The sequence below is a fragment of the Oncorhynchus nerka genome, linkage group LG12, assembly GCF_034236695.1.
Source record: "Oncorhynchus nerka isolate Pitt River linkage group LG12, Oner_Uvic_2.0, whole genome shotgun sequence".
In the NCBI taxonomy this organism is placed as follows: Eukaryota; Metazoa; Chordata; class Actinopteri; order Salmoniformes; family Salmonidae; genus Oncorhynchus; species Oncorhynchus nerka.
In genome coordinates this window covers 10,293,766-10,318,765 of record NC_088407.1, presented here as the reverse complement: position 1 = coordinate 10,318,765, position 25,000 = coordinate 10,293,766, and the positions used below count along the sequence as shown (strand labels likewise).

The following is a 25,000-nucleotide window of genomic DNA, read 5'->3' as shown; positions in this document are numbered from 1 at the left end:
AACGATATCATAACCGCCATCAATAAAAGACAGTACTGTGCAGCCGTCTTCATCGACCTGGCCAAGGTTTTCGACTCTGTCAATCACCAATAGCCTTGGTTTCTCTAATAACTGCCTTGCCTGGTTCACCAACTACTTTGCAGACAGAGTTCAGTGTGTCAAATCGGATGTTGTCCGGTCCTCTGGCAGTCTCTATGGGGGTGCCACAGGGTTCAATTCTCGGGCCGACTCTTTTCTCTGTATATATCAATGATGTTGCTCTGATCTGAGCGCTGTACTCAGATTATATCATGGTGTACTTTTTCCCTAAAGTTTTTTTTAAATCTGACACTGCATTACGGAGAAGTGGATCTATAATTCCATGTATAACGCTTGTATCTTTTATCAATGTTTGTTATGAGTATTTCTGTAAATTCATGTGGCTCTCTGCAAAATCACCGGATGTTTTGGAAGCAAAACATTACTGAACATAACGCGCCAATGTAAACTGAGATTTTTGGATATAAATATGAACTTTATCGGACAAAACATACATTTATTGTGTTTACATGAAGTCCTATGAGTGTCATCTGATGAAGATCATCAAAAAGTTAGTGATTCATTTTTATCTCTATTTCTGTTTTTTGTGACTCTTTGGCTGAAAAAATGGCTATGTATTTCAATGACTAGGACCATAGGACATAATCGTTTGGTGTGCTTTCGCTGTAAAGCTATTTTGGAATCGGACACTGTGTTGGAATTAACAACAAGTGTATCTATAAAATGGTGTGAAATATTTGAGGAATTTTAATTATGAGATTTCTGTTGTTTTGAATTTGGCGCCCTGCACTTTCACTGGCTGTTGTAGGGGATCTCAGCTGTAAGAAGTTTTAAGAGTTTATTCTAGTTAATTAGTATTTTTACCTGAGGCTCAATACAGCTGCATTAGACAAAGATATGGTTTCCCATGTGTGTGTGTGTGTGTGTGTGTGTGTGTGTGTATGGTTTCCCCTGTCCTGCACTCAGCCCGTGTGTGTGTGTGTGTGTGTGTGTGTGTGTGTGTGTGTGTGTGTGTGTGTGTGTGTGTGTGTGTGTGTGTGTGTGTGTGTGTGTGTGTGTGTGTGTGGTTTCCCCTGTCCTGCACTCAGCCCAAGCTTCATCATGGCTCCCCTCTTGTCTCTTTTATAACTAATGAGACATAATAATTTAAGAAACCTAAACTATTATGAAAAGGATTATTATTATTTTTATTATTATTCATTCACATTTAAAAATAATAATAATATCTTCAACATTTGTATATGTTGTTTTGTTTTCTACTAGAACATTGAACACATTTTTTTTTTCTCAGACATAAATAATCAACTCCAGGTGAAAGTCAAAGGTCAACGCTTTCTGGGAGGGGGTGAATAAAATATGACCATCTTGATGTCTAAAACCAAAAGCGAAAACATGGTTAAACGTCTGTCAGCTCAACTGGTTTTAAATATCTTGATTGACACTCCCTCTCCGCCAGCGAAATGTTGACGAAAATGTTTATAACGATGTTCTGTAATGTTGACAACAACTCTTCCCAACCCAATTATCCTTCAGGCAGAGACTCTGCTACAAGTTCTGAAGCTACTTTTATTCTGTGAAGGCATGTATAGTTATGTCTGACAGCTTTGTGTGTGTGTGTGTGTGTGGCTACACCAAGTAGCTGGCAGGATCAGTTTTGTTTCAGTTCATTGAACATAGCATGTTTCTCTCTCTCCCTTCCCCTCTCTCTCCCTTCCCCTCTCTCTCCCTTCACCTCTCTCTCTCTCCCTTCCACTCTGTCTCTCCCTTCCCATCTCTCTCCCTTCCCCTCTCTCTCTCTCTCTCTCTCTCTCTCTCCTTCCCTCCCCTCTCTCCCTTCCCTCTCTCTCCCTTCCCTCTCTCTCTCCCTTCCCCTCTCTCTCTCTCCCTTCCACTCTGTCTCTCCCTTCCCATCTCTCTCCCTTCCCCTCTCTCTCTCTCTCTCCCTTCCCCTCTCTCTCTCTCCCTTCCCCTCTCTCTCCCTTCCCCTCTCTCTCTCCTTCCCCTTCCCCTCTCTCTCCCCTTCCCCTCTCTCTCTCCTTCCCCTCTCTCTCTCCCTTCCCCTCTGTCTCTCCCTTCCCCCTCTCTCTCTCTCTCTTCCCCTCTCTCTCCATTCCTCTCTCTCCCTTCCTCTCTCTCTCTCTCTCTCTCTCCCTTCCTCTCTCTCCCTTCCTCTCTCTCTCTCCTCTCTCTCTCTCTCTCTCCCTTCCCTTCTCTCTCTCTTCCCTCTCTCTCCCTTCTCCTCTCTCTCCCTTCCCCTCTCTCTCTCCCTTCCCCTCTCTCTCCCTTCCCCTCTCTCTCTCCCTTCCCCTCTCTCTCTCCCTTCCCTCTGTCTCTCCCTTCCCCTCTCTCTCTCTCTCTCTCTCTCTCTCTCCTCCCCTCTCTCTCCTTCCTCTCTCTCCCCTTCCCCTCTCTCTCCCTTCCTCTCTCTCTCTCCTCTCTCTCTCTCTCTCTCTCTCCCCTTCCTCTCTCTCTCTCCCTTCCCCTCTCTCTCTCCCTTCCTCTCTCTCTCTCTCCTCTCTCTCCCTCTCTCTCTCCTCTCTCTCTCTCTCTCTCCCTTCCTCTCTCTCTCTCTCTCTCTTCCCCTCTCTCTCTCTTCCTCTCTCTCTCCCTTCCCCTCTCTCTCTCCCTTCCCCTCTCTCTCTGTGTCTTCCCCTCTCTCTCTCTCTCTCTCTCTCTCTCTCTCTCTCTCTCTCTCTCTCTCTCTCTCTTCCTCTCTCTCTCTCCTTCCCCTCCTCTCTCACTTCCTCTCTCTCTCTCTATCTGTCTTCCCTCTCTCTCTCTCTCTCTCTCTCTCTCTCTCCTCTCTCTCCTTCCCCTCTCTCTCTCTCCCTTCCCCTTCCCCTCTCTCTCTCTCTTCCCCTCTCTCTCTGTCTCTCTCTCTCCTTCCCCTCTCTCTCCTTCACCTCTCTCTCTCTCTCTCTCTCTCTCTCTCTCTCTTCCCCTCTCTCTCTCTCTCTCTCTCTCTCTCCTTCCCCTCTCTCTCTCTCTTCCCCTCTCTCTCTGTCTCTCTCTCCCTTCCCCTCTCTCTCTCTCTCTCTCTCTCTCTCCCTTCCTTTTGGAGAATATTAATATAATTAATTTGAATCAACATACATTGACTAATAACAATAACATTAAGCATAGAGGTGCAGGTTGGTTCGTCTGTCAGACACTGTCCCTCGTTTTATGGCAGGCAGCAATGTAGTGCGCTGCCAACCCACAGCTCTCTGCGTCCTCCCCCAACAGGACGGGCAGCCTATTCCCATCAGAGAGGTCTTCAATGTAGTGCGCTGCCAACCCACAGCTCTCTGCGTCCTCCCCCAACAGGACGGGTAGCCTATTCTCATCAGAGAGGTCTTCAATGTAGTGTCAGGTCTTCGGGGAAATGACACTCTCTAATTGTTTTATATTTTTGACATTTTGTCAGGAAATGCAGCTCCGTCTCAGGTCCTGCTGTTGTGCAGTGGTTGCACAGCCTTTCCTCTATGGGGAGCCAGGTTTTTACTGTGTCTACTCTTCTCAATGGCTGTGATCACTGAGCCTGTACTCTGTCAAGGTTTTTGTGTATGGTGTGTGGTGTATCTGTGTTGGTGTGTGTATGGTGTGTGTGGTGTGTGTATGGTGTGTGTTGGTGTGTGTATGGTGTGTGTATGTGGTGTGTGTTGGTGTGTGTATGGTGTGTGTATGTGGTGTGTGTTGGTGTGTGTATGGTGTGTATGGTGTGTGTGTGGTGTGTGTATGTGGTGTGTGTTGGTGTGTGTATGGTGTGTATGGTGTGTGTGTGGTGTGTGTGGTGTGTATGGTGTGTGTGTGTGTGTGTGTTGGTGTGTGTATGGTGTGTGTGGTGTGTGTATGGTGTGTGTGTGGTGTGTATGGTGTATGTGGTGTGTGTGGTGTGTGTATGGTGTGTGTGTGTGTTGGTGTGTGTATGGTGTGTGTGGTGTGTGTATGGTGTGTGTATGGTGTGTGTGGTGTGTATGGTGTGTGTGTGGTGTGTATGGTGTGCGTGTGGTGTGTGTATGGTGTGTGTGTGGTGTGTGTTGGTGTGTGTATGGTGTGTGTATGGTGTGTGTATGGTGTGTATGGTGTGTATGGTGTGTGTGTGGTGTGTGTTGGTGTGTGTATGGTGTGTGTGTTGGTGAGTGTTGATGAAAAGGGGGGATACCTAGTCAGTTGTTGAACTGAAATGTGTTGCATTTAACCCCTCTACGTTGTGCGTGGGAGTCTTGTCTGTCGGCAGCAGAACCATATTTTAGGAGGGAGGGAGGGAGGGAGGGAGGGAGGAGGGAGGGGGAGGGAGGGAGGGAGGGAGGGAGGGAGAGACAGAGATACAGAGAGCACCTGTCAGAGATGTGGAGTGACAGTGCAGAGTTGTCTATCAGAGCATCATGGACACACACATGGACACACACATTGACACACACATGAACACACACACACACACACACACACACACACACACACACACATGGATACGCACACACATGAACACACACATGAACACACACACACACGAACACACACATGGATACACACACATGGATACACGCACACACACACACAAGGATACGCACACACATGAACACACACATGAACACACACACACACGAACACACACATGCACACACACACACACGATACACACACATGAACACACACACACACGAACACACACATGGATACACACACATGGATACACGCACACACACACAAACAAGGATACGCACACACATGAACACACACATGAACACACACACACACGAACACACACATGAACACACACATGGATACACACACATGGATACACGCACACACACACACACATGGATACACACACATGAACACACACACGCTGCATGTCTGTGTTTGGGTTCGAGCGAGTCAGGACTTTGCTGTAATAAGGATTAAATGGTCAGATGTAGTTTGACAGAAAGTAGAGAAGAGAGGGAGAAAATGGATAGAGAGAGATGGAGGGAGAGATGGAGGGAGAGATGGATAGAGAGAGATGGAGGGAGAGATGGAGGGAGAGATGGAGGGAGAAAATGGATAGAGAGAGATGGAGGGAGAGATGGAGGGAGAGATGGAGGGAGAGATGGATAGAGAGAGATGGAGGGAGAGACGGAGGGAGAGATGGATAGAGAGAGATGGAGGGAGAAAATGGATAGAGAGATATGGAGGGAGAGATGGAGGGAGAGACGGAGGGAGAGATGGAGGGAGAGATGGATAGAGAGATGGAGGGAGAGATGGAGGGAGAAATGGATAGAGAGAGATGGAGGGAGAGATGGAGGGAGAGATGGAGGGAGAAAATGGATAGAGAGAGATGGAGGGAGAGATGGAGGGAGAGATGGAGGGAGAGACGGAGGGAGAGATGGATGGAGAGATGGAGGGAGAAAATGGATAGAGAGAGATGGAGGGAGAGATGGAGGGAGAGATGGAGGGAGAGATGGAGGGAGAGATGGATAGAGAGAGATGGAGGGAGAGATGGAGGAAGAGATGGATAGAGAGATGGAGGGAGAGATGGAGGGAGAAATGGATAGAGAGAGATGGAGGGAGAGATGGAGGGAGAGATGGAGGGAGAAAATGGATAGAGAGAGATGAGGGAGAGATGGAGGGAGAAAATGGATAGAGAGAGATGGAGGGAGAGATGGAGGGAGAGATGGAGGGAGAGATGGATGGAGAGATGGAGGGAGAAAATGGATAGAGAGAGATTGAGGGAGAGATGGAGGGAGAGATGGAGGAGAGATGGATAGAGAGAGATGGAGGGAGAAAATGGATAGAGAGAGATGGAGGGAGAGATGGAGGGAGAGACGGAGGGAGAGATGGATGGAGAGATGGAGGGAGAGATGGAGGGAGAGATGGAGGGAGAAAATGGAGAGAGATGGAGGGAGAGATGGAGGGAGAGATGGAGGGAGAGATGGATAGAGAGAGATGGAGGGAGAGATGGAGGGAGAGATGGAGGGAGAAATGGATAGAGAGAGATGGAGGGAGAGATGGAGGGAGAGATGGAGGGAGAAAATGGATAGAGAGAGATGGAGGGAGAGATGGAGGGAGAGATGGATAGAGAGAGATGGAGGGAGAGATGGAGGGAGAGATGGAGGGAGAGATGGATAGAGAGAGATGGAGGGAGAGATGGAGGGAGAGATGGATAGAGAGAGATGGAGGGAGAGATGGAGGGAGAGATGGAGGGAGAGATGGATAGAGAACAGAGAGAAGATAAAAGAGGGGAGAGCAGAGAGACAGATAACAGAGGAGAGGGATAGAAGGAGAGAGGGAGGAGAAGACAGAGGAGAGGGATAGAAGGATAGAGGGAGGAGAAGACAGAGGAGAGGGATAGAAGGAGAGAGGGAGGAGAAGACAGAGGAGAGGGATAGAAGGATAGAGGGAGGAGAAGACAGAGGAGAGGGATAGAAGGATAGAGGGAGGAAGGGGGGAGAAGACAGAGGAGAGGGATAGAAGGATAGAAGGATAGAAGGATAGAAGGAGGAAGGGGGGAGAAGACAGAGGAGAGGGATAGAAGGATAGAAGGATAGAAGGATAGAGGGAGGAGAAGACAGAGGAGAGGGATAGAAGGATAGAGGGAGGAGAAGACAGAGGAGAGGGATAGAAGGAGAGAGGGAGGAGAAGACAGAGGAGAGGGATAGAAGGATAGAGGGAGGAGAAGACAGAGGAGAGGGATAGAGGGATAGAGGGAGGAGAAGACAGAGGAGAGGGATAGACGGAGAGAGGGATAGAAGGATAGAAGGATAGAGGGAGGAAGGGGGGAGAAGACAGAGGAGAGGGATAGAAGGAGGAGAAGACAGAGGAGAGGGATAGAAGGAGAGAAGGATAGAGGGAGGAAGGGGGGAGAAGACAGAGGAGAGGGATAGAGGGATGAGAAGACAGAGGAGAGGGATAGAAGGATAGAGGGATAGAGGGATAGAAGGATAGAGGGAGGAAGGGGGGAGAAGACAGAGGAGAGGGATAGAAGGAGGAGAAGACAGAGGAGAGGGATAGAAGGAGAGAGGGAGGAAGGGGGGAGAAGACAGAGGAGAGGGATAGAAGGATAGAAGGATAGAAGGATAGAAGGATAGAAATATAGAACGATAGAGGGATAGAGGGATAGAGGGAGGAGAAGACAGCGGAGAGGGATAGAAGGATAGAAGGATAGAAGGATAGAAGGATAGAGGGAGGAGAAGACAGAGGAGAGGGATATAAGGATAGAGGGATAGAGGGATAGAAGGATAGAGGGAGGAAGGGGGGAGAAGACAGAGGAGAGGGATAGAAGGAGGAGAAGACAGAGGAGAGGGATAGAAGGAGAGAGGGAGGAAGGGGGGAGAAGACAGAGGAGAGGGATAGAAGGATAGAGGGATAGAAGGATAGAAGGATAGAAATATAGAAGGATAGAGGGATAGAGGGATAGAGGGAGGAGAAGACAGCGGAGAGGGATAGAAGGATAGAAGGATAGAAGGATAGAAGGATAGAGGGAGGAGAAGACAGAGGAGAGGGATAGAAGGATAGAAGGATAGAATAGAAGGATAGAAGGATAGAAGGAGGAGGGAGGAGATGGAGAGGATAGAAGGATAGAAGGATAGAAGGATAGAGGGAGGAGAAGACAGAGGAGAGGGATAGAAGGATAGAAGGATAGAAGGATAGAAGGATAGAGGGAGGAGAAGACAGAGGAGAGGGACAGAAGGATAGAAGGATAGAAGGATAGAAGGATAGAGGGATAGAAGGATAGAAGGATAGAAGGATAGAGGGAGGAGAAGACAGAGGAGAGGGATAGAAGGATAGAAGCATAGAAGGATAGAGGGAGGAGAAGACAGAGGAGAGGGATAGAAGGATAGAAGGATAGAAGGATAGAGGGATAGAAGGATAGAGGGAGGAAGGGGGGAGAAGACAGAGGAGAGGGATAGAGGGATGAGAAGACAGAGGAGAGGGATAGAAGGATAGAAGGATAGAAGGATAGAAGGATAGAGGGATAGAGGGATAGAAGGATAGAGGGAGGAAGGGGGAGAAGACAGAGGAGAGGGATAGAAGGATAGAAGGATAGAAGGATAGAAGGATAGAAGGAGGAAGGGGGGAGAAGACAGAGGAGAGGGATAGAAGGATAGAAGGATAGAAGGATAGAAGGATAGAAAGATAGAGGGATAGAAGGATAGAAGGATAGAAGGATAGAAGTATAGAGGGAGGAGAAGACAGAGGAGAGGGATAGAAGGATAGAGGGAGGAAGGGGGAGAAGACAGAGGAGAGGGATAGAAGGATAGAAGGATAGAAGAATAGAAGGATAGAAGGATAGAGGGATAGAAGGATAGAGGGAGGAGAAGACAGAGGAGAGGGATAGAAGGATAGAAGGATAGAAGGATAGAGGGAGGAGAAGACAGAGGAGAGGGATAGAAGGATAGAAGGATAGAAGGATAGAAGGATAGAGGGAGGAGAAGACAGAGGAGAGGGATAGAAGGATAGAAGGATAGAAGGATAGAAGGATAGAGGGATAGAGGGATAGAGGGAGGAGAAGACAGAGGAGAGGGATAGAAGGATAGAAGGATAGAAGAATAGAAGGATAGAAGGATAGAGGGATAGAAGGATAGAGGGAGGAGAAGACAGAGGAGAGGGATAGAAGGATAGAAGGATAGAAGGATAGAGGGAGGAGAAGACAGAGGAGAGGGATAGAAGGATAGAAGGATAGAAGGATAGAAGGATAGAGGGAGGAGAAGACAGAGGAGAGGGATAGAAGGATAGAAGGATAGAAGGATAGAAGGATAGAGGGATAGAAGGATAGAAGGATAGAAGGATAGAGGGAGGAGAAGACAGAGGAGAGGGACAGAAGGACAGAAGGATAGAAGGATAGAAGGATAGAAGGATAGAAGATTAGAGGGATAGAAGGATAGAGGGAGGAAGGGGGGAGAAGACATAGGAGAGGGATAGAAGGATAGAAGGATAGAAGGATAGAAGAATAGAAGGATAGAGGGATAGAAGGATAGAAGGATAGAGGGATAGAAGGATAGAAGGATAGAAGGATAGAAGGATAGAGGGATAGAGGGATGAAGGGGGAGAAGACAGAGGAGAGGGATAGAAGGATAGAAGGATAGAGGGAGGAAGGGGGGAGAAGATAGAGGAGAGGGATAGAAGGATAGAAGGATAGAAGGATAGAAGGAGGAAGGGGGAAGACAGAGGAGAGGGATCGAAGGGAGAAGACAGAGGAGAGGGATAGAAGGATAGACAGGGATAGAAGGATAGAAGGATAGAAATATAGAAGGATAGAGGGATAGAGGGATAGAGGGAGGAGAAGACAGGAGAGGGATAGAAGGATAGAAGGATAGAAGGATAGAAGGATAGAAGGATAGAGGGAGGAAAGACAGCGGAGGGATAGAAGGATAGAAGGATAGAGGAGAAGGATAGAAGGATAGAGAGGAAAGACAGAGGAGAGGGACAGAAGGATAGAAGGATAGAAGGATAGAAGGATAGAGGATAGAGGGAAAGACAGAGGAGAGGGATAGAAGGATAGAAGGATAGAAGGATAGAAGGACAGAAGGATAGAGGGATAGAGGGATATAGGGAGGAGAAGACAGAGGAGAGGGATAGAAGGATAGAAGGATAGAAGGATAGAAGGATAGAGGGATAGAATGATAGAGGGAGGAAGGGGGGAGAAGACAGAGGAGAGGGATAGAAGGATAGAAGGATAGAAGGATAGAAGGATAGAGGGATAGAAGGATAGAGGGAGGAGAAGACAGAGGAGAGGGACAGAAGGATAGATGGATAGAAGGATAGAAGGATAGAAGGATAGAGGGATAGAAGGATAGAGGGAGGAAGGGGGAGAAGACAGAGGAGAGGGATAGAAGGATAGAAGGATAGAAGGATAGAATGATAGGGGATAGAAGGATAGAAGGATAGAGGGATAGAAGGATAGAGAGGAAGGGGGAGAAGACAGAGGAGAGGGATAGAAGGATAGAAGGATAGAAGGATAGAAGGATAGAAGGATAGAGGGATAGAAGGATAGAAGGATAGAGGGAGGAGAAGACAGCGGAGAGGGATAGAAGGATAGAAGGATAGAAGGATAGAATGATAGAAGGAGGAGAAGACAGAGGAGAGGGACAGAAGGATAGAAGGATAGAGGGATAGAAGGATAGAAGGATAGAGGGAGGAGAAGACAGAGGAGAGGGATAGAAGGATAGATGGATAGAAGGATAGAGGGAGGAGAAGACAGAGGAGAGGGATAGAAGGATAGAAGGATAGAAGGATAGAAGGATAGAAGGGATAGAGGGATAGAGGAGGAGAAAACAGAGAGAGGATAGAAGGATAGATAGAAGGATAGAAGGATAGAGGGATAGAATAGAGGGAGGAGAAGACAGAGGAGAGGGATAGAAGGATAGAAGGATAGAAGAATAGAAGGAAGGATAGAGGATAGAAGGATAGAGGGAGGAGAAGACAGAGGAGAGGGATAGGGATAGAAGGATAGAAGGATAGAAGGGATAGAGGAGGAGAAGACAGAGGAGAGGGATAGAAGGATAGAAGGATAGATAGGGGATAGAGGGATAGAGGGATAGAGGGAGGAGAAGACAGAGGAGAGGGATAGAAGGATAGAAGGATAGAAGAATAGAAGGATAGAAGGATAGAGGGATAGAAGGATAGAGGGAGGAGAAGACAGAGGAGAGGGATAGAAGGATAGAAGGATAGAAGGATAGAGGGAGGAGAAGACAGAGGAGAGGGATAGAAGGATAGAAGGATAGAAGGATAGAAGGATAGAGGGAGGAGAAGACAGAGGAGAGGGATAGAAGGATAGAAGGATAGAAGGATAGAAGGATAGAGGGATAGAAGGATAGAAGGATAGAAGGATAGAAGGATAGAAGGATAGAGGGGAGAAGACAGAGGAGAGGGACAGAAGGACAGAAGGATAGAAGGATAGAAGGATAGAAGGATAGAAGATTAGAGGATAGAAGGAGAAGACATAGGAGAGGGATAGAAGGATAGAAGGATAGAAGGATAGAAGAATAGAAGGATAGAGGGATAGAAGGATAGAAGGATAGAGGGATAGAAGGATAGAAGGATAGAAGGATAGAAGGATAGAGGGATAGAGGGATGAAGGGGGAGAAGACAGAGGAGAGGGATAGAAGGATAGAAGGATAGAGGGAGGAAGGGGGGAGAAGATAGAGGAGAGGGATAGAAGGATAGAAGGATAGAAGGATAGAAGGAGGAAGGGGAGAAGACAGAGGAGAGGGATCGAAGGGGGGAGAAGACAGAGGAGAGGGATAGAAGGATAGAGGGATAGAAGGATAGAAGGATAGAAATATAGAAGGATAGAGGGATAGAGGGATAGAGGGAGGAGAAGACAGCGCAGAGGGATAGAAGGATAGAAGGATAGAAGGATAGAAGGATAGAAGGATAGAGGGAGGAGAAGACAGCGGAGAGGGATAGAAGGATAGAAGGATAGAAGGATAGAAGGATAGAAGGATAGAGGAGAGAAGACAGAGGAGAGGGACAGAAGGATAGAAGGATAGAAGGATAGAAGGATAGAAGGATAGAAGGATAGAGGGAGGAGAAGACAGAGGAGAGGGATAGAAGGATAGAAGGATAGAAGGATAGAAGGACAGAAGGATAGAGGGATAGAGGGATATAGGGAGGAGAAGACAGAGGAGAGGGATAGAAGGATAGAAGGATAGAAGGATAGAAGGATAGAGGGATAGAATGATAGAGGGAGGAAGGGGGGAGAAGACAGAGGAGAGGGATAGAAGGATAGAAGGATAGAAGGATAGAAGGATAGAGGGATAGAAGGATAGAGGGAGGAGAAGACAGAGGAGAGGGACAGAAGGATAGATGGATAGAAGGATAGAAGGATAGAAGGATAGAGGGATAGAAGGATAGAGGGAGGAAGGGGGAGAAGACAGAGGAGAGGGATAGAAGGATAGAAGGATAGAAGGATAGAATGATAGAGGGATAGAAGGATAGAAGGATAGAGGGATAGAAGGATAGAGGGAGGAAGGGGGAGAAGACAGAGGAGAGGGATAGAAGGATAGAAGGATAGAAGGATAGAAGGATAGAGGGATAGAAGGATAGAAGGATAGAGGGAGGAGAAGACAGCGGAGAGGGATAGAAGGATAGAAGGATAGAAGGATAGAATGATAGAAGGAGGAGAAGACAGAGGAGAGGGACAGAAGGATAGAAGGATAGAAGGATAGAGGGATAGAAGGATAGAAGGATAGAGGGAGGAGAAGACAGAGGAGAGGGATAGAAGGATAGATGGATAGAAGGATAGAGGGAGGAGAAGACAGAGGAGAGGGATAGGAGGATAGAAGGATAGAAGGATAGAAGGATAGAAGGATAGAGGGATAGAGGGATAGAGGGAGGAGAAAACAGAGGAGAGGGATAGAAGGATAGAAGGATAGAAGGATAGAGGGATAGAAGGATAGAATGATAGAGGGATAGAAGGATAGAAGGATAGAGGGATAGAAGGATAGAGGGAGGAAGGGGGGAGAAGACAGAGGAGAGGGATAGAAGGATAGAAGGATAGAAGGATAGAAGGATAGAGGGATAGAAGGATAGAAGGATAGAGGGAGGAGAAGACAGTGGAGAGGGATAGAAGGATAGAAGGATAGAAGGATAGAAGGATAGAAGGATAGAAGGAGGAGGAGACAGAGGAGAGGGACAGAAGGATAGAAGGATAGAAGGATAGAAGGATAGAGGGATAGAAGGATAGAAGGATAGAGGGAGGAGAAGACAGAGGAGAGGGATAGAAGGATAGATGGATAGAAGGATAGAGGGAGGAGAAGACAGAGGAGAGGGATAGAAGGATAGAAGGATAGAAGGATAGAAGGATAGAGGGAGGAAGGGGGAGAAGACAGAGGAGAGGGATAGAAGGATAGAAGGATAGAAGGATAGAAGGATAGAAGTATAGAGGGATAGAAGGATAGAGGGAGGAAGGGGGGAGAAGACAGAGGAGAGGGATAGAAGGATAGAAGGATAGAAGGATAGAAGGATAGAGGAGGAGAAGACAGAGGAGAGGGATAGAAGGATAGAGGGAGGAAGGGGGAGAAACAGAGGAGAGGGATAGAGGGATGAGAAGACAGAGGAGAGGATAGAAGGATAGATAGGGATAGAAGGATAGAGGGAGGAGAAGACAGAGGAGAGGATAGAAGGATATAGAATAGAGGATAGAAGGATAGAGGGATAGAGGAGAGAAGGATAGAAGGATAGAGGAAGGATAGAAGGATAGAGGATAGAGGAGAAAGACAGAGGAGGGAGGGATAGAAGGATAGAAGGATAGAAGGATAGAAGGATAGAGGGATAGATAGAGGAGGAAGGGGGGAAGAGGATAGAAGGATAGAAGGATAGAGGATAGAAGGAGGGGAAGACAGAGGAGAGGGATAGAAGGATAGAAGGATAGAAGGATAGAAGGGAGGGATAGAAGACAGAGGAGGATAGAAGGATAGAAGGATAGAAGGATAGAGGATAGGGATAGAAGACAGAGGAGAGGGATAGAAGGATAGAAGGATAGAAGGATAGAGGGATAGAAGGATAGAAGGATAGAAGGATAGAAGGATAGAAGATAGAGGGAGGGATAGAGGGAGGAAGAAGGGAGAAGACAGAGGAGAGGGATAGAGGATAGAAGGATAGAAGGATAGAAGGATAGAAGGATAGAAGGATAGAAGGATAGAAGGATAGAGGGAGGAAGGGGGAGAGACAGAGGAGGGATAGAAGGATAGAAGGATAGAAGGATAGAAGGATAGAGGGAGAAGACAGAGGAGAGGATAGAAGGATAGAAGGATAGAGGGATAGAGGATAGGGGGAGAAGACAGAGGAGAGGGATAGAAAGGATAGAAGGATAGAAGGATAGAGGGATAGAAGGATAGGGAGAAGACAGAGGAGAGATAGAAGGATAGAAGGATAGAAGGATAGAAGGATAGAGGGATAGAAGGATAGAAGGAAGAGGGAGAAGACAGAGGAGAGGGATAGAAGGATAGAAGGATAGAAGGATAGAAGGATAGAGGGAGGATAGAGGATAGGATAGAGGGAGGAGAAGACAGAGATAGAGGGATAGAAGGATAGAAGGATAGAAGGATAGAAGGATAGAGGAGGATAGAAGGATAGAAGGATAGAGGGATAGAAGGATAGAGGAGGAAGGGGGAGAGGGATAGAAGGATAGAAGGATAGAAGGATAGAAGGATAGGGATAGAAGGATAGAAGAAGGGAGAAGACAGAGGAGAGGGATAGAAGGGAAGGATAGAAGGAAGAAGGATTAGAAGGATAGAGGGAATAGAGGGAGGAGGATAGAGGAGAGGAGAAGGATAGAAGGATAGAAGGATAGATAGAAGGATAGAAGGATAGAGGAGGATAGGGATCATAGAAGGATAGAAGACAGAGGAGAGGAGGATAGAAGGATAGAAGGAGGATAGAAGGATAGAGAGAGGAGGGGATAGAAGGATAGAAGGATAGAAGGATAGAAGGATAGAATAGAAGGATAGAGGGAGGAAGGGGGAGAAGACAGAGGAGAGGGATAGAAGGATAGAAGGATAGAAGGATAGAAGGATAGAAGGAGAGGAGAGGGATAGAAGGATAGAGGGATAGAAGGATAGAAGATAGAGGATAGAAGGATAGAAGGATAGAGGGATAGGGATAGAAGGATAGAAGGATAGAAGGACAGAAGGATAGAGGGAGGATAGAAGACAGAGGAGAGGATAGAAGGATAGAAGGATAGAAGGATAGAAGGATAGAGGGAGGAGAAGACAGAGGAGAGGGATAGAAGGATAGAAGGATAGAAGAAGAAGGATAGAGGAGGAGAAGACAGAGGGGATAGAAGGATAGAAGGATAGAGGATAGAAGGATAGAGAAGACAGAGGAGAGGGATAGAAGGATAGAAGGATAGAAGGATAGATAGAAGGATAGAAGGATAGAGGAGGAGAAGGACAGAGGATAGAGGGATAGAAGGATAGAAGGATAGAAGGATAGAAGGATAGAAGGGGATAGAAGGATAGATAGAGGATAGAAGGATAGAAGGATAGAGGGATAGAAGGATAGAGGAAGACAGAGGAGAGGGATAGAAGGATAGAAGGATAGAAGGATAGAAGGATAGAGGGAGGAAGAGAAGACAGAGGAGAGGGATAGAAGGATAGAGGAGGGATAGGAAGGGAGGATAGAGGGAAGACAGAGAGGGAGGATAGAAGGATAGAAGGATAGAAGGATAGAAGGATAGAGGGATAGAAGGATAGAGGATAGAGGGAGAAGACAGAGGAGGAAGGGGAGAAGACAGAGGAGAGGATAGATGGGATAGAAGGATAGAAGGATAGAAGGATAGAGGGATAGAAGGATAGAAGGATAGGGGAGAGAAGAGAGGAGAGGACAGAGGATAGAAGGGATAGAAGGATAGAGGGATAGAAGGATAGAAGGATAGAGGGATAGAAGGATAGAGGGAGGAAGGGGGAGAAGACAGAGGAGAGGGATAGAAGGATAGAAGGATAGAAGGATAGAGGGATAGAAGGATAGAGGATAGAGGAGAAGGATAGAGGGAGAATAGGAGGGAGAAGATAGAGGAGAGGATAGAAGGATAGAAGGATAGAAGGATAGAAGGATAGAAGGATAGAAGGATAGAAGGATAGAAGGATAGAAGGAGGATAGAAGGATAGAGAGAGGAAGGAGAAGACAGAGGAGAGGGAAGGATAGAAGGATAGAAGGATAGAAGGATAGAAGGATAGAAGGATAGAAGGATAGAAGGATAGAAGGATAGAGGAGGAAGGAGAGGAGGGATAGAAGGATAGAAGGGATAGAAGGATAGAAGGATAGGGATAGAGGATAGAAGGATAGAGGGAGGAAGGGGGAGAAGATAGGAGAGGGATAGAAGGATAGAAGGATAGAAGGATAGAAGGAGGAAGGGGGAAAGACAGAGAGGAGGGGGGAGAAGACAGAGGAGAGGGATAGAAGGATAGAGGATAGAAGGATAGAAGGATAGAAATATAGAAGGATAGAGGGATAGAGGGATAGAGGGAGGAGAAGACAGCAGAGAGAGGATAGAAGGATAGAAGGATAGAAGGATAGAAGGATAGAAGGAGAGACAGCGGAGAGGGATAGAAGGATAGAAGGATAGAAGGATAGAAGGATAGAAGGATAGAGGAGAAGAAGACAGAGGAGGGACAGAAGGACAGGATAGAAGGATAGAAGGATAAGGATAGAAGGATAGAGGGAGGAGAAGACAGAGGAGGGATAGAAGGATAGAAGGATAGAAGGATAGAAGGACAGAAGGATAGAGGGATAGAGGGATAGAGGAGAAGACAGAGGAGAGGGATAGAGGGATAGAAGGATAGAAGGATAGAGGGATAGAATGATAGAGGGAGGAAGGGGGGAGAAGACAGAGGAGAGGGATAGAAGGATAGAAGGATAGAAGGATAGAAGGATAGAGGGAAGGATAGAGGGAGGAGAAGACAGAGGAGAGGGACAGAAGGATAGATGGATAGAAGGATAGAAGGATAGAGGGATAGAAGGATAGAGGGAGGAAGGGGGAGAAGACAGAGGAGAGGGATAGAAGGATAGAAGGATAGAAGGATAGAATGATAGAGGGATAGAAGGATAGAAGGATAGAGGGATAGAAGGATAGAGGGAGGAAGGGGAGAAGACAGAGGAGAGGGATAGGGATAGAAGGATAGATAGAAGGATAGAGGGATAGAAGGATAGAAGGATAGAGGATAGAAGGATAGAAGGATAGAAGGATAGAATGATAGAAGGAGGATAGAAGGATAGAAGGATAGAGGGATAGAAGGATAGAGGGATAGGAGGAGAAGACAGAGGAGAGGGATAGAAGGATAGAGGATAGAAGGATAGAAAGACAGAGAGAGGGAGAGGGATAGAAGGATAGAGAGGATAGAAGGATAGAGGGATAGAGGAGAGGGAGAGAAGACAGAGGAGAGGGATAGAAGGATAGAAGGATAGAAGGATAGAGGGATAGAAGGATAGAAGGATAGATAGAAGGATAGAAGGATAGAAGGATAGAGGGAGGAAGGGGAGAAGACAGAGGAGAGATAGAAGGATAGAAGGATAGAAGGATAGGATGAGAAGGATAGAAGGATAGAGGGAGGAGAAGACAGTGGAGAGGGATAGAAGGATAGAAGGATAGAAGGATAGAGGATAGATAGGAGGAGGAAGACAGATAGAAGGGACAGAAGGATAGAAGGGATAGAAGGATAGAAGGATAGAGGATAGAAGGATAGAAGGATAGAGGGAGGAGAAGACAGAGGAGAGGGATAGAAGGATAGATGGATAGAGGATAGGGATAGAAGACAGAGGAGAGATAGAAGGGAAGGATAGAGGAGAAGGATAGAGGGAGGAAGGGGGGAGAAGACAGAGGAGAGGGATAGAAGGATAGAAGGATAGAAGGATAGAAGGATAGAAGGATAGAGGGATAGAAGGATAGAGGGAGGAAGGGGGGAGAAGACAGAGGAGAGGGATAGAAGGATAGAAGGATAGAAGGATAGAAGGATAGAGGGAGGAGAAGACAGAGGAGAGGGATAGAAGGATAGAGGGAGGAAGGGGGGAGAAACAGAGGAGAGGGATAGAGGGATGAGAAGACAGAGGAGAGGGATAGAAGGATAGAAGGATAGAAGGATAGAGGGAGGAGAAGACAGAGGAGAGGGATAGAAGAATAGAAGGATAGAAGGATAGAGGGATAGAGGGATAGAAGGATAGAGGGAGGAAGGGGGGAGAAGACAGAGGAGAGGGATAGAAGGATAGAAGGATAGAAGGATAGAAGGATAGAGGGATAGAAGGATAGAAGGATAGAAGGATAGAGGGAGGAGAAGACAGAGGAGAGGGACAGAAGGATAGAAGGATAGAAGGATAGAAGGATAGAGGGATAGAAGGATAGAAGGATAGAGGGATAGAAGGATAGAGGGAGGAAGGGGGGAGAAGACAGAGGAGAGGGATAGAAGGATAGAAGGATAGAAGGATAGAGGGAGGAGAAGACAGAGGAGAGGGATAGAAGGATAGAAGGATAGAAGGATAGAGGGATAGAGGGATAGAAGGATAGAGGGAGGAAGGGGGGAGAAGACAGAGGAGAGGGATAGAAGGATAGAAGGATAGAAGGATAGAAGGATAGAGGGATAGAAGGATAGAAGGATAGAGGGAGGAGAAGACAGAGGAGAGGGACAGAAGGATAGAAGGATAGAAGGATAGAAGGATAGAAGGATAGAGGATAGAAGGGATAGAGAGGAGAGAAGGATAGAAGGATAGAAGGATAGAAGGATAGAAGGATAGAGGAGGAAGGGGGAGAAGACAGAGGAGAGGGATAGAAGGATAGAAGGATAGAAGGATAGAAGGATAGAAGGATAGAGGATAGAAGGATAGAGGAGGAGGGAGAAGACAGAAGGGGATAGAAGGATAGAAGGATAGAAGGATAGAAGGATAGAGGGAGGAGAAGACAGAGGAGAGGGATAGAAGGATAGAGGGAGGATAGAGGGATGAAGACAGAGGAGAGGGATAGAAGGATAGAAGGATAGAAGGATAGAGGAGAAGACAGAGGAGAGGGATAGAAGAATAGAAGGATAGAAGGATAGAAGGATAGAGGGATAGAAGGATAGAGGAGAAGACAGAGGAGAGGGATAGAAGGATAGAAGGATAGAAGGATAGAAGGATAGAAGGATAGAAGGATAGAAGGATAGAAGGATAGAGGGAGGAGAAGACAGAGAGGGATAGAAGGATAGAAGGATAGAAGGATAGAAGGATAGAGGGATAGAGGGAAGGGAGGGATAGAAGGATAGAGGAGGAAGGGAAGACAGAGGAGAGGGATAGAAGGATAGAAGGATAGAAGGATAGAGGGAGGAGAAGAGAGGAGAGGGATAGAAGGATAGAAGGATAGAAGGATAGAGGGATAGAGGAAGACAGAGGAGAGGGATAGAAGGATAGAAGGATAGAAGGATAGAAGGATAGAAGGATAGAGGATAGGATAGAAGGATAGAAGGATAGAGGAGAGAAGACAGAGGAGAGGGATAGAAGGATAGAAGGATAGAAGGATAGAAGGATAGAGGGATAGAAGGATAGAAGGATAGAGGGATAGAAGGATAGAGGGAGGAAGAGAAGACAGAGGAGAGGGATAGAAGGATAGAAGGATAGAAGGATAGAAGGATAGAAGGATAGAGGGATAGAAGGATAGAGGGAGGGGATGAGAAAGACAGAGGAGAGGGATAGAAGGATAGAAGGATAGAAGGAGGGAAATATAGAAGGATAGAGGATAGAAGGATAGAAGGATAGAAGGATAGAAATATAGAAGGATAGAGGGATAGAGGGAGGAGAAGACAGCGGAGAGGGATAGAAGGATAGAAGGATAGAAGGATAGAAGGATAGAAATATAGAAGGATAGAGGGATAGAGGGAGAAGAAGACAGGGAGGAGAAGGATAGAAGGATAGAAGGATAGAAGGATAGAGGGAGGAAGGGAGAAGACAGAGGAGAGGGATAGAAGGATAGAAGGATAGAAGGATAGAAGGATAGAGGGATAGAAGGATAGAGGGAGAAGGGGAGAAGACAGAGGAGAGATAGAAGGATAGAAGGATAGAAGGATAGAAGGATAGAAGGATAGAGGGATAGAAGGATAGAGGGAGGAAGGGGGAGAAACAGAGGAGAGGGATAGAGGGAGAGAGGAGAGGGATAGAAGGATAGATAGGATAGAAGGATAGAAGGATAGAGGGAGGAGAAGACAGAGGAGAGGGATAGAAGGATAGAAGGATAGAAGGAAGGGATAGAGGGAGGAAAGACAGAGGAGGGATAAGAAGGATAGAAGGATAGAAGGATAGAAGGATAGAGGATAGAAGACAGAGGTGAGGGATAGAAGGATAGAAGGATAGAAGGATAGAGGAGGATAGAGGGATAGATAGAAGGATAGAAGGATAGAAGGATAGAGGATAGAGGGATAGAAGGATAGAGGGAGGAAGGGGGGAGAAGACAGAGGAGAGGGATAGAAGGATAGAAGGATAGAAGGATAGAAGGATAGAAGGATAGAGGGATAGAAGGATAGAAGGATAGAGGGAGGAAGGGGGGAGAAGACAGAGGAGAGGGAGGGATAGAAGGATAGAAGGATAGAGGGATAGAGGGAGGAGAAGACAGAGGAGAGGGATAGAAGGATAGAGGAGGAAGGATAAACAGAGGAGAGGGATAGAGGGATGAGAAGACAGAGGAGAGGGATAGAAGGATAGAAGGATAGAAGGATAGAAGGATAGAGGGAGGATAGACAGAGGAGAGGATAGAAGGATAGAAGGATAGGGATAGAGGGATAGAAGGATAGAAGGATAGAGGGAGGAAGACAGAGGAGAGGGATAGAAGGATAGAAGGATAGAAGGATAGAAGGATAGAGGAGGAAGAGAGAGGATAGAAGGATAGAAGGATAGAAGGATAGAGGGAGAAAGACAGAGGAGAGGGATAGAAGGAAGGATAGAAGGATAGAAGAAGGATAGAAGGATAGAGGGATGAAGGAGGAGAAGACAGAGGAGAGGGATAGAAGGATAGAAGGATAGAAGGATAGAAGGATAGAAGGATAGAGGGAGGAGAAGACAGAGGAGAGGGACAGAAGGATAGAAGGATAGAAGGATAGAAGGATAGAGGGATAGAAGGATAGAAGGATAGAGGGATAGAAGGATAGAGGGAGGAAGGGGGGAGAAGACAGAGGAGAGGGATAGAAGGATAGAAGGATAGAAGGATAGAGGGATAGAAGGATAGAAGGATAGAGGGATAGAAGGATAGAGGGATAGAGGGATGAAGGGGAGAAGACAGAGGAGAGGGATAGAAGGATAGAAGGATAGAAGGATAGAGAAGACAGAGGAGAGGGATAGAAGGAGAAGATAGAAGGAGAAGGATAGAAGGATAGAGGGATAGAAGGATAGAAGGATAGAGGGATAGAGGGATAGAGGGAGGAAAGGGGGATAGAAGGATAGAAGGATAGAAGGATAGAAGGATAGAGGAGGAGAAGACAGAGAGGATAGAAGGATAGAAGGATAGAAGGATAGAGGAGGAGAAGACATAGAGGGATAGAAGGATAGAAGGATAGAAGGATAGAAGGATAGAAGGATAGAGGGATAGAAGGATAGATAGAGAAGACAGAGGAGAGGATAGAAGGATAGAAGGATAGAGAGAAGGATAGAAGGATAGAAGGATAGAAGGATAGAAGGATAGAGGGAGGAGGAAGACAGAGGAGAGGGATAGAAGGATAGAAGATAGAAGATAGAAGGATAGAGGGAGGAGGAAGGGGGAGAAGACAGAGGATAGAGAGGGATAGAAGGATAGAAGGATAGAAGGATAGAAGGATAGAAGGATAGAAGGATAGAGGGAGGAAGACAGAGGAGAGGGACAGAAGGATAGAAGGGATAGAAGGATAGAAGGATAGAAGGATAGAAGGATAGAAGGATAGAGGGAGGAAGGGGGAGAAGACAGAGGAGAGGGATAGAAGGATAGAAGGATAGAAGGATAGAGGGAGGAGAAGACAGAGGAGAGAAATAGAAGGATAGAAGGATAGAAGGATAGAGGGATAGAAGAGGGAGGAAGAGGGATAGAAGGATAGAAGGATAGAAGGATAGAAGGATAGAAGGATAGAAGGATAGAGGAGAAAGACAGAGGAGAGGGATAGAAGGATAGAAGGATAGAAGGAGAAGGATAGAGGAGAGGGATAGAAGGATAGAGAGGATAGAAGGATAGAAGGATAGAAGGGATAGAAGGATAGAGGATAGAAGGATAGAAGGAAGAGAAGACAGAGGAGAGGGATAGAAGGATAGAAGGATAGAAGATAGAAGGGAGGGATAGAGGGATAGAGGGGGAGAAGACAGAGGAGAGGGATAGAAGGATAGAAGGATAGAAGGATAGAAGGATAGAGAAGACAGAGGGATAGAAGGAAGACAGAGGAGAGGGATAGAAGGATAGAAGGATAGAAGGATAGAAGGATAGAAGGATAGAAGATAGAAGACAGAGGAGAGGATAGAAGGATAGAAGGATAGAAGGATAGAAGGATAGAAGGGGGGAGAGGGATAGAAGGATAGAAGGATAGAAGGATAGAGGGATAGAAGGATAGAAGGAGGGAGGAGAAGACAGAGGAGAGGGATAGAAGGATAGAAGGATAGAAGGATAGAAGGATAGAAGGATAGAAGGATAGAGGGAGAGGGAGAAGGATAGAGGGAGGAAGAAGGATAACCAAGGATAGAGGGAGGAGAAGACAGAGGAGAGGGATAGAAGGATAGAAGGATAGAAGGATAGAAGGATAGAAGGATAGAGGGAGGAGAAGACAGAGGAGGGATAGAAGGATAGAAGGATAGAAGGATAGAAGGATAGAAGGATAGAAGGATAGAGGGAGGAGAAGACAGAGGAGAGGGATAGAAGGATAGAAGGATAGAAGGATAGAGGGAGGAGAAGACAGAGGAGAGGGATAGAAGGATAGAAGGATAGAAGGATAGAAGGATAGAGGGATAGAAGGATAGAGGGAGGAAGGGGGGAGAAGACAGAGGAGAGGGATAGAAGGATAGAAGGATAGAAGGATAGAAGGATAGAAGGATAGAGGGATAGAAGGATAGAAGGATAGAAGGATAGAGGGAGGAGAAGACAGAGGAGAGGGACAGAAGGATAGAAGGATAGAAGGATAGAAGGATAGAGGGATAGAAGGATAGAAGGATAGAGGGATAGAAGGATAGAGGGAGGAAGGGGGGAGAAGACAGAGGAGAGGGATAGAAGGATAGAAGGATAGAAGGATAGAGGGATAGAAGGATAGAAGACAGATAGAGGGATAGAAGGATAGAAGGATAGAAGGATAGAAGGATAGAGAGGATAGAAGGATAGAGAAGGATAGAGGATGAAGGAGAGAAGACAGAGGAGAGGGATAGAAGGATAGAAGGATAGAAGGATAGAGGAGAGATAGAAGGATAGAGGAGAGGGATAGAAGGATAGAGGAGGATAGATAGAAGGATAGAGGGATAGAGGAGAGGAGAGCAGAGGAGAGGACAGAAGGATAGAAGGATAGAAGGATAGAAGGATAGAAGGATAGAGGGATAGAAGGATAGAAGGATAGAAGGATAGAGGGAGGAGAAGGAGGAGAGGGACAGAAGGATAGAAGGATAGAAGGATAGAAGGATAGAAGGATAGAAGGATTAGAAGGGAGTGGAGGAGAAGACAGAGGAGAGGGATAGAAGAAGGATAGAAGGATAGAAGATAGAAGGATAGAATAGAGGATAGAAGACAGGATAGAGGGATGAGAAGACAGAGGAGAGGGATAGAAGGATAGAGGGATAGAAGGATAGAGGGAGGAGAAGACAGAGGAGAGGGATAGAAGGATAGAAGGATAGAAGGATAGAGAAGACAGATAGAAGGATAAAGGATAGAAGGATAGAAGGATAGAAGGAAGAAATGGAGAGGAGAAGACAGAGGAGAGGGATAGAAGGATAGAAGGATAGAAGGATAGAAGACAGAGGAGAGGATAGAAGGATAGAAGGATAGAAGGATAGAGGATAGAAGGATAGAAGGATAGAGGGATAGAGGGAGAAGAAGAAGAGGAGAGGAGAGGGATAGAAGGATAGAAGGATAGAGGGATAGAAGGATAGAGGGAGGAAGGGGGAGAAGACAGAGGAGAGGGATAGAAGGATAGAAGGATAGAAGGATAGAAGGGAGGAGAAGACAGAGGGATAGAAGGATAGAAGGATAGAAGGAAGGGGGAGAAGACAGAGGAGAGGGATAGGGATAGAGGGAGGAAGGGGGATAGAAGGACAGAGGAGAGGGATAGAGGGATAGAAGACAGAGGAGGATAGAAGGATAGAGGGATAGAAGGATAGAAGGATAGAAGGAGGAGGATAGAAGGACAGAGGAGAGGGATAGAGGATAGAAATACAGAGGAGAGGGATAGAAGGATAGAAGATAGAGGGATAGAAGGATAGAAGGATAGAAGGATAGAAGGATAGAGGATAGAGGAGAAGGACAGGGGAGAGGATAGAAGGACAGAAGGATAGAAGGATAGAAGGATAGAAGGATAGAAGGATAGAAGGGATAGAAGGATAGAGGGAGGAAGGGGGAGAAGACAGAGGAGAGGGGATAGAAGGAGAAGGATAGAAGGATAGAAGGATAGAAGGATAGAGGGATAGAAGGATAGAAGAGGGATAGAAGGATAGAGGAGAAGGGGGGAGAAGACCCAAGGATAGAAGGATAGAAGGATAGAAGGAGGGAGAGGGATGAAGAAGACAGAGAGAGGGATAGAAGGATAGAAGGATAGAAGGATAGAAGGAGGAGGGACAGAGGGAGAGGGATAGAAGGATAGAAGGATAGAAGGATAGAAGGATAGAAGGATAGAGGAGGAGAAGACACAGAGGGATAGAAGGATAGAAGGATAGAAGGATAGAAGGATAGAAGGATAGAAGGATAGAGGAGGAAGGGGGACAACAGAAGGATCAAATTAGAAGGATAGAAGGATAGAAGGATAGAGGGATAGAAGGATAGAGGGAGGAAGGGTGGAGAAGACAGAGGAGAGGGATAGAAGGATAGAAGGATAGAAGGATAGATATAGAAGGATAGAAGGGATAGGGATAGGAAGGATAGAGGAGAGGGATGAAGGGGGAGAAGACAGAGAGAGGGATGAAGGATAGAAGGATAGAAGGATAGAAGGATAGAAGGAGGAGAAGACAGAGGAGAGGGACAGAAGGATAGAAGGATAGAAGGATAGAAGGATAGATAGAAGGATAGAAGGATAGAGGGATAGAAGGATAGAGGGAGGAAGGGGGAGAAGACAGAGGAGAGGGATAGAAGGATAGAAGGTCCCGAAGATATGTGTCCCTTTTCTGCTAGAATAGTATGATATGAGCTTTTCTGGAATGGTCTTCAGCCCTGTGAATCTCAACGACACACACACACACATACACACATTCATGCACGCACACGCACACACACGCACACACACAAACCCACCCACACACACACACACACACACAACCTCAAATTCAAATTACAGGATGGAATTTCACACTTTGGATAATTCTAATTCTTCATCCCTGGTCCTGCTTCTCTTTCTCTATTCTG

At 46.4% G+C, this 25,000-nt stretch overlaps 2 protein-coding genes across 2 annotated transcripts in view; one reads left to right on the top strand and one right to left on the bottom strand.

Annotated features, from left to right (window-relative positions):
• LOC115124437 (pyruvate carboxylase, mitochondrial-like) overlaps positions 1 to 25,000 on the top strand; it is a 671,386-nt gene that overhangs the window by 316,696 nt on the left and 329,690 nt on the right. The gene's annotated exons all lie outside the window — the stretch shown is intronic.
• LOC135574389 (uncharacterized) lies at positions 4,397 to 4,876 on the bottom strand. The gene has a single exon (XM_065025982.1). It carries the CDS (start codon positions 4,874 to 4,876, stop codon positions 4,397 to 4,399), a length of 480 nt encoding a protein of 159 aa, XP_064882054.1.

What these genes read in the sequence shown, in the direction of transcription:
- LOC135574389 (XM_065025982.1), bottom strand. Translation starts at nt 4,876, where the DNA reads ATGCAGCGTGTGTGTGTTCATGTGTGTGTATCCATGTGTGTGTGTGTG.